The 10,103-nt window shown below is 34.8% G+C and overlaps 1 protein-coding gene across 2 annotated transcripts; it reads right to left on the minus strand.

The window, feature by feature from the left end:
• Positions 1–2,220: 2,220 nt before the first annotated feature.
• On the minus strand, positions 2,221–6,170 carry HOXD8 (homeobox D8). Of its 2 annotated transcripts, none has more exons than XM_077275095.1 (2): positions 5,491–6,170; positions 2,221–3,845 (listed from the first exon to the last, which is right to left on the minus strand). In XM_077275095.1, the coding sequence occupies exons 1-2, from the start codon at positions 5,918–5,920 to the stop codon at positions 3,571–3,573; spliced, it is 705 nt and encodes a 234-aa protein (XP_077131210.1). In that variant the 5' UTR covers positions 5,921–6,170; the 3' UTR covers positions 2,221–3,570. The 2 variants fall into 2 exon arrangements, with proteins under 2 accessions (XP_077131210.1, XP_077131209.1); XM_077275094.1 differs by having other exon boundaries at positions 2,221–3,869; positions 5,491–6,147.
• Positions 6,171–10,103: the final 3,933 nt, after the last annotated feature.

Here is a 10,103-nt window from a genome sequence, read left to right on the forward strand (position 1 = left end):
ACAAGAAATAAGAAAACAATTGCTGGAAATCTCAGATTAATTTATTTTAGTGGTTGGAATATTAAATAAATTGAGATTAAAAGTTAATATGTTAATATGACAATTATGTTAGTGACAGAAATTGTGGAAAATTAATGAAAAAGTTAAAAAAAAAACAAAAAAAAACAAAAAACTGTAAAATCCATCCAACTTTTACACACTGAAAAAGAATGAGGTAAAAGAGATGCTGATTATCAGGAGAAGAAATATGTGTGGTAGGTGAGGAGAGTATTGCAATATTAATTAGTAGCACTGATTATTAAAATACATTAAATTATAAAATACATACAAATACAGACTATTTAATGTATACAGTACGGGTGCGCACATATATGTGTGTGTATATACAGTATATATTTATGTGTGTGAATGTATGTATATATGTATGTGAGTATGTGCATATATATACATAGTAAGTATGATGTAGAACTATTGTTTTTTAGTTATTGATTGCTATTTGTTCACTTAATTTTATATATAAACATATATATACACACATCATACATGCTGTGTGTACATTGTATATATATTTGCACAGAATATCTATCTATATGTATATGTATATATGTGTTTGTGTGCTTGTCACATCTGTTGTGTGATTTAGAACCTTTATTTTACTATATATATACACACACACACACACACACACACACATAGATTTTGTGTGCGTACATCTGTACTATGGCGATAAGATGGCGATCAGAGGCGGGGTGAAGCCGCAGCGGTGCCGCAGAGTGTGCGGCAGAGAGACGCAGAGTCTTTGTTATGTGCAATGCTGCACTGTAATAATGTGGTAGAGGGTGACTATGGCACATATTATAGCTCCAGTTTTCTAACATTTATTAAACTAATAATAAGATTACTTTAATACAACTATATTGTGTTTCTTGTTAATTCTCCTTCATGAGGCCTCAGTGTGGGAAAGCCATAGAGAGCTCTGCTCTCTCCAGGACATAAATACAGCATTCACTCCCCCAGTTTATTGCCTGGTTATAACGAGTTGTAGCAATATGACCAAACTCTCATTATGTTTAATTTAGAAAAGTTTTATTTCCTTTATTTCTGTGACATTTATAGATTTATTTATCAGCAGTAGTCTCATTCATTGTGTAGGAGATTATCAGAATAAGGACTTCTGCATATAAATAATAAGATTGATAATAAAGTAGCCCTTGTGTTTGCTACAGAAAAAAAAAGCATACCGTGTGTATTTATTTATACTAATCCTAATTATTATTAGCTTTACATTAACATGTAATGTGTGGGTAAATGCAGGTTTACAGAGAATAAGATAGAGGAGAATATATAGGAGAATATATTTTGCACTGCAGGAGTAGTGGGCAGCTTTTTGAAGACTTTGCTAAATGTAAGCTTTATTGTTTAACCTTTTATATGTTTTTATATATACTTTACTGATTTCTTTCAAGCAAACTATTACTGCAATACAATGACCAAGGCCTGTGAAAGATCGTGGCTTCCCAACTCATCCATAAGCTATAGATATAGCAAAATATGTGTGTGTATTGTGATATGGAGAGAATATATAAACATGGAGAGAGGGAGAGAATAAGACAGGGGAAGAGAGGCGTGTACATGGACTACACAGCTAGGAAGACAAAGAGAATAAAGGGTGAGGATAGATAGACAGATAGATGGATGGATAGATTGATAGATAGATAGATAGATAGATAGATAGATAGATAGATAGATAGATAGATAGATAGATAGATAGATAGATATGGGATAGATAGATAGATAGATAGATAGATAGATAGATAGATTACATATAGATAGATGGATGGACAAAAATAGATACATAATATATAAATAGATGATAGATAGATAGATTTATAGAAAAAATTGAAGCAGCACACCATCATTGTGCAAAAGAAGGTAGCTTTTAATAGCCCATCATGCCACGTTTCGGCTCTGTGTGTGAGCCTTACATTTTTCTATATATTATAAGGACTGGTATGTACCTAAAGAGCTTTGCACCCTGCTATTTTTATAAAGTGCTGTTCTTTGTTTTCTTTTCCAAGATAAATAGATAGATAGATAGATAGATAGATAGATAGATAGATAGATAGATAGATAGATAGATAGATAGATGGATGGATGGATGGATGGATGGATGGATGGATGGATGGATGGATGGATAGATAGATAGATAGATAGATAGGAACATTGGTAGGAATATTGGACTTAAAATAAGGAAAGTCTCACGCACATGAGTGATAATCATACATAGCAGAGCAGAGTATAGAGCATTTGGACATGACATATGAATGATTCATGTCTCTCATATGTGTTTATGTCAATGTGGCAGACTTATTTAGCTTTGTGTTGTTTCTGTGTTTTATATTTTCCAATATTGTACATAATCCATTTAATAAGAAAAAATAAGTCCAGCTTCAGTCACGTATGGCAGCCAGGAGAGCTGATCTCGTGTTTCTTGGTGCGTTTGTTTCGCTGCCCCAGACTGCGCATTGCTGCGTTTTTCTAACCAGCGAACTTAGGCCTCGTTCACACCTTCAGTATTTGGTCAGTATTTACCTCAGTATTTGTAAGCCAAAACCAGGAGTGGGTGATAAATGCAGAAGTGATGCATATGTTTCTATTATACTTTTCCTCTATTTGTTCCACTCCTGGTTTTGGCTTACAAATACTGATGTGAAATACTGACCAAATACTGCTAGTGTGACGGCAGCCTTAGTAAGACAAAATTAGGAGTGGAGCAATCAGAGCATAAGTATAAATATGTGCACCAAATCAGTATATCAGCTTTTATATGTATCTATATGTACCTCATAGACCTCATAAGACAGGTGATTTTTTTGGTAGTATAGTTTCTGCAGACTACATATTGTCTCCATATTGGGTCAATCTGTAGTGTGCACCGAGGCCTAGAAAAATGCAAACAAATATAAAAAAAATACATACATGTGTTATTTAATTTTTGTTTTTATAAAATTTAATTTATATACCCTTTTAATTGACAGTGTTTCATGCCATTTTCTTGATTAAACACCATTGAAAAAAATAATAATATAAAAATACAAATAATATCCATTCAAAGTCGATATTGTATATTTTAACAAATGCACTAAATCATTAAAGAGTGCACATTGATCTGATTGTAAATCTGTCTAATTTTTAAATTATATAGATATATAAGTTATCTATTCTTTAACATTCATAATTAAAATATTTATTCTGGTTTGTAATAACAATAAAAAAATGCATATTTTCTATATTGTGCTATTTTTTCTTTATAGATAGTAAAATGTGAAATTTTAAGGACATGGGTTTACAGCAGTCGTTAAATCAGCAGCATTCACAGCAGTTGTGGAACTACAACTCCCAGTATGACTTGTAGTTCCATAGTACTGAGAAATCCGTAGTGGTGCTGCTGGTTGATAAAATAGGTAGTACAATTCATGGCGATTTTGTAGATTAGCAGATTAGGTTTCGATTACACAATTGTATACTCCCCATACCATTTAATAAATGTCAAGTCTTGAAATAGCAAAGTCAGTTAGTGTCTCCTCCTCTGTCTGCTTCTGCTTTTGCATCTTCTTTGCCCTCTTGGGAGGAGACTGGGAATTTTTCTTTATTATTCTCCTTTTTCCATTTCATTCTTCTGTTTTGAAACCAAATTTTGACCTGTCTTTCAGTCAGTCCTAGTGCATGAGAAACCTCAATTCGCCTCTTCCTGGTCAGATAAGGGTTAAATAAGAACTCCTTTTCCAGCTCCAGCGTTTGGAATCGGCTGTATGTCTGTCTCCCTCTCCTTCTACCAGGGACTACTAATGAAAACAAAGCAAACAAAACTAAAAAAATAACAAAAATAATTTGTATTTTTGACAATCTCTCCACCCCCTCTCCAGTAACAACAGTATTTTATTTAGGATGTTTGCACATCAGCATCAACCCCCTTCTGCAGTCACAAGGCTGCTGCATGGGAAGCTCAGGGATCTAAAGAGTCGTAAAAGATTTTATTGGGATCAGCAGACGCCCAAATCGTAAATATCTTATAAATAAACCTATACACACTAGGGGGGAACCCTGACTTTAGTGGCATACAGAGGGCAAAATAAATAAATACAAATAAATTAATTAATTCAAACATCCACTGCAATATTCCCACTGCAATACACGAGTATGGTAGCTATTAAAAAAAGGTGTTATCAACTATGTGGGTGGACAAATAATGATAAGCCTTAATACTATATAACTATATGGATATACTATGTGGGGGGAAAATAATCATAAGCCTTAATACTCTATAACTATATGGATATACTATGTGAGGGGACAAATAATGATAAGCCATAATACTATATAACTATATGGATATACTATGTGGGGGGACAAATAATGATAAGACTTAATACTATATAACTATGTGGATAGACTATGTGGGGGGAAAAATAATCATAAGCCTTAATACTCTATAACTATATGGATATACTATGTGAGGGGACAAATAATGATAAGCCATAATACTATATAACTATATGGATATACTATGTGGGGGGAAAAGTAATGATTAGCCTTAATACTCTATAACCATATGGACAGACTATGGGGGGGGGGGAGGGATAATGATAAGCCATAATACTATATAACTATATGGATATACTATGTGGGGGGGACTAATAATGATAAGCCTTAATACTATATAACTATATGGATAGACTATGTGGGGGAAAAAATAATGATAAGCCTTAATACTATATAACTATATGGATATACTATGTGGGGGGACAAATAATGATAAGCCATAATACTATATAACTATATGGACAGACTATGTGGGGGAAAAAATAATGATAAGCCATAATACTATATAAGTATATGGACAGACTATGTGGGGGGAAAAATAATGATAAGCCTTAATACTATATAGCTATATGGACAGACTATGTGGGGGGAAAAATAATGATAAGCCATAATAATATATAACTATATGGATAGAACTTCAACATAAAGTTATCTGTATATTTGTAAATATGCTTAAATTTTAAAAATAAACCGGTACACACAGAGTTAGAATAAAGGACTCACTTTATCCATCCATCTATCTACATTTATCTACATCTATTTAATATCCATCCATCCCTCCTTCCTTCCATTCTATCTATCTATCTATCTATCTATCTATCTATCTATCTATCTATCTATCTATCTATCTATCCATCCATCCATCCATCCATCCATCCATCCATCCATCCATCCATCCATCTATCTATCTATCTATCTATCTATCTATCTATCTATCTATCTATCTATCCCATATCTATCTATCTATCTATTATCCATCCATCCATCCATCCATCCATCTATCTATCTATCTCATATCTAGCTACACTCCATGTTTCCAGAATGTAAGCTAGAATTTGGGTGACCTCAGTGCATTTTATTCTAGTTACATGGTAAGCTGCATCCAACCTTGTGGTCTCATCCAGGGGAACATTTGAGAAGCAGGAGAGTTCTGATTTAAGTGCTCTGGATCTCCTCCAATATTACCACTGGACGATTTACAGTCAGGATATTGGACCAGCTCGGCCTCTTGATGTGTCGTAAAAATCTGCTGTCTCTGTAAGTTATCGTATCCGTAAAATTTAGTGGGGTCACCATGACAAGTAATCCCACAAGGAGGCTGCTGGTAGCCTGCAGGGCTCGGGATGCCTGCTGCTGGGGTTCCATGGTGGTGGTGGTAGAAGTCCTGGGTTGGGTGCTGGAGGCTTGGGCTGGCACTGAACACCAGGGAGTGCCTGCTGCTGACATCTTGGGCGAAGTGACAGTCGTAGTAAGCCGGATTTATGGCGTCTCCTGCTTTGTATTTGGAGTACAGCGGATTTACAAAATAGGAACTCATCTGGGTTAGATCAGGAGACAGTAAGGAGAAGGAAGGAAAAAAAAGCTGAGAGCAAAAGTGACTGCCCTTTTTCTACAGCCCTGCAATCCCACTAACCATAGCAGCAATCCCACTGTACTCTGCTGCTTACTGGGGGATGTGGAGCCACACTCAGGTCTTGCCTCACTGCCTTTGCCATTTCCTACTAGGCACATAGCACACACAAAAAACTTCACCCAGTTTAGATGTTTGGCTGTAGTTTACATTTACCCCTCCTGAGGCACCAACCCCCCCACCAGGACGTAGATCCAGTCCACAAACCAGTGGGCTGAGTGATTGAGCAAGATAGTCGGCGGAGGGATACTGCCAAGTTTTCTGTGGGTTCGATCCACAGATTCATGCGCGCTGAGCCCAGGACTGCAGAGCAGGAGCACTTTCCTCATTTATTCTAATCAAATCCCTTCTGCCTCCATTCTCCAGGCTCTGAGCCTTGTGCATTTACACTCACATCTAGAAGTCCATGACATTTATTTTATGTTTGTGCAATTGTGTAGCTCATTCAAACCTGAAAAGGAAGAAAACACATCTCCACATTTGCAATCCCAATGAGCAATTTACCCTTGACTTGTGGAACGCTTGACTGGAATTTGCAGGTTAATTGATACTAAATGAAATTCATGCTCTTGAATATATTTCCCATCATTAGCCCTTGACAAAAAAAAAAAAAAAACCTAGGAGAGCCTAAAATAGTGAATTATGCATAAGAATCAACCTGGGGAATGATTTACAGTCTGGAATTTATTATTTATCAGTGCAAATAAAGGCACAGACACACATGGGATGTGATTATGTGGGGGATTATACGATGAGGTTCACTGGGTAAAGGTCCATTCTGCAATTATTTCTATGATAAGAAATGCAAACAAAATTGTCTCTGTATGACCCTATTAGATTATATGTTATATTATGATGGAGCTATTTCTGGTTATATCTTATAGATATAATATTGGCAGTATCGGACTGGGGTGACAAGGGCCCACCAGTAGTATTGACTTTGGGGGTCCACTTTTCACCTGCATGTAAATATTACTCTACCCTAATTCACAAATTTACCTATACCTCTATATAATAATAAACTGGGTAGTTATATTAATGAATGATGAGATGCTGCTTTTTCCTGTAAAGAATTAATCAAGTGAATTTTGCCCAGTACTGCCCATACAGTGGGGTTGGGGGCCCAGATCTGCACAAGGGCCTGAATATAGGTAATACTAGCTGCTCCATATAGTTATAATGCAGGTAATGTTGGGTGCACCATGAGGTTATACTGCAGATTACACTAGTTATGCTATATGGTTATAATGCAGATTATGCCAGGTATATCATGTAGCTATAATGCACTAGTTATCCTATATGGTTATAATGCAGATTAATTATGCCAGGTACATCATGTAGCTATAATGCACTAGTTATGCTATATGGCGATAATGTAGATTATGCCAGGTACATCATGTAGCTATAATGCACTAGTTATGCTATATGGCTCTAATATAGATTATGTCGGGTACATCATGTAGCTATAATACACTAGTCATGCTACATAGCTATAATATAGATTATGCCAGGTATATGTAGCTATAATGCACTAGTTATGCTATATGGCTATAATGTAGATTATGCCAGGTACATCATGTAGCTATAATGCACTAGTTATGCTATATGGCTATAATGCAGATTATGCCAGGTACATCATGTAGCTATAATGCACTAGTTATGCTATATGGCTATAATGCAGATTATGCCAGGTACATCATGTAGCTATAATACACTAGTTATGCTATATGGTTATAATATAGATTATGCCAGGTACATCATGTAGCTATAATGCACTAGTTATGCTATATGGCTATAATGTAGATAATGCCAGGTATATGTAGCTATAATGCACTAGTTATCCTATATGGCTCTAATATAGATTATGCCAGGTACATCATGTAGCTATAATACACTAGTTATGCTATATAGTTATAATGTAGAATATGCCAGGTACATCATGTAGCTATAATGCACTAGTTATGCTATATGGTTATAATATAGATTATGCCAGGTATATCATGTAGCTATAATGCACTAGTTATGCTATATAGTTATAATGTAGAATATGCCAGGTACATCATGTAGCTATAATACACTAGTTATGCTATATGGTTATAATATAGATTATGCCAGGTACATCATGTTGCTATAATGCACTAGTTATGCTATATGGTTATAATGTAGATTATGCCAGATATATGTAGCTATAATGCACTAGTTATGCTATATGGTTATAATGTAGATTATGCCAGATATATGTAGCTATAATGCACTAGTTATGCTATATGGCTCTAATGTAGATTATGCCAGGTATATCATGTAGCTATAATGCACTAGTTATGCTATATGGCTATAATGCAGATTATGCCAGGTACATCATGTAGCTATAATGCACTAGTTATGCTATATGGCTATAATGTAGATAATGCCAGGTATATGTAGCTATAATGCACTAGTTATGCTATATGGTTATAATGTAGATTATGCCAGGTATATCATGTAGCTATAATGCACTAGTTATGCTATATGGCTCTAATATAGATTATGCCAGGTATATCATGTAGCTATAATGCACTAGTTATGCTATATGGCTCTAATATAGATTATGCCAGGTACATCATGTAGCTATAATGCACCAGTTATGCTATATGGCTCTAATATAGATTATGCCAGGTATATCATGTAGCTATAATGCACTAGTTATGCTATATGGCTCTAATATAGATTATGCCAGGTACATCATGTAGCTATAATGCACTAGTTATGCTATATGGTTATAATGTAGATTATGCCAGGTATATCATGTAGCTATAATGCACTAGTTATGCTATATGGCTATAATGCAGATTATGCCAGGTACATCATGTAGCTATAATGCACTAGTTATGCTATATGGCTATAATGCAGATTATGCCAGGTACATCATGTAGCTATAATGCACTAGTTATGCTATATGGCTCTAATATAGATTATGCCAGGTACATCATGTAGCTATAATGCACTAGTTATGCTATATGGTTATAATGTAGATTATGCCAGGTATATCATGTAGCTATAATGCACTAGTTATGCTATATGGCTATAATGCAGATTATGCCAGGTACATCATGTAGCTATAATGCACTAGTTATGCTATATGGCTATAATGCAGATTATGCCAGGTACATCATGTAGCTATAATGCACTAGTTATGCTATATGGCTATAATGTAGATAATGCCAGGTATATGTAGCTATGATGCACTAGTTATGCTATATGGTTATAATATAGATTATGCCAGGTACATCATGTAGCTATAATACATTAGTTATGCTATATAGTTATAATGTAGAATATGCCAGGTATATCATGTAGCTATAATGCACTAGTTATGCTATATGGCTATAATGCAGATTATGCCAGGTATATGTAGCTATAATGCACTAGTTATGCTATATGGTTATAATGTAGATTATGCCAGGTACATCATGTAGCTATAATGCACTAGTTATGCTATATGGTTATAATGTAGATAATGCCAGGTACATCATGTAGCTATAATGCACTAGTTATGCTATATGGCTATAATGCAGATTATGCCAGGTATATGTAGCTATAATGCACTAGTTATGCTATATGGTTATAATGTAGATTATGCCAGGTACATCATGTAGCTATAATGCACTAGTTATGCTATATGGTTATAATGTAGATTATGCCAGGTACATCATGTAGCTATAATGCACTAGTTATGCTATATGGTTATAATGTAGATAATGCCAGGTACATCATGTAGCTATAATGCACTAGTTATGCTATATGGTTATAATGTAGATTATGCCAGATATATGTAGCTATAATGCACTAGTTATGCTATATGGTTATAATATAGATTATGCCAGGTACATCATGTAGTTATAATGCACTAGTTATGCTATATGGTTATAATGTAGATTATGCCAGATATATGTAGCTATAGTGCACTAGTTATGCTATATGGCTCTAATATAGATTATGCCAGGTACATCATGTAGCTATAATGCACTAGTTATGCTATATGGCTATAATATAGATTATGCCAGGTACATCATGTAGTTATAATGCACTAGTTATGCTATATGGTTATAAT

This window comes from Ranitomeya variabilis, chromosome 7, assembly GCF_051348905.1.
Source record: "Ranitomeya variabilis isolate aRanVar5 chromosome 7, aRanVar5.hap1, whole genome shotgun sequence".
NCBI lineage: Eukaryota > Metazoa > Chordata > Amphibia > Anura > Dendrobatidae > Ranitomeya > Ranitomeya variabilis.

Excerpts from the sequence above, each read along its gene's own strand:
- HOXD8 (XM_077275094.1), bottom strand. The coding sequence starts at position 5,920 with ATGAGTTCCTATTTTGTAAATCCGCTGTACTCCAAATACAAAGCAGGA. Across the intron at positions 3,870-5,490 it reads CCCCTGGATGAGACCACAAG|TTTTGTTTGCTTTGTTTTCA; the intron begins GTTGGATGCAGC and ends TTATTTTTTTAG.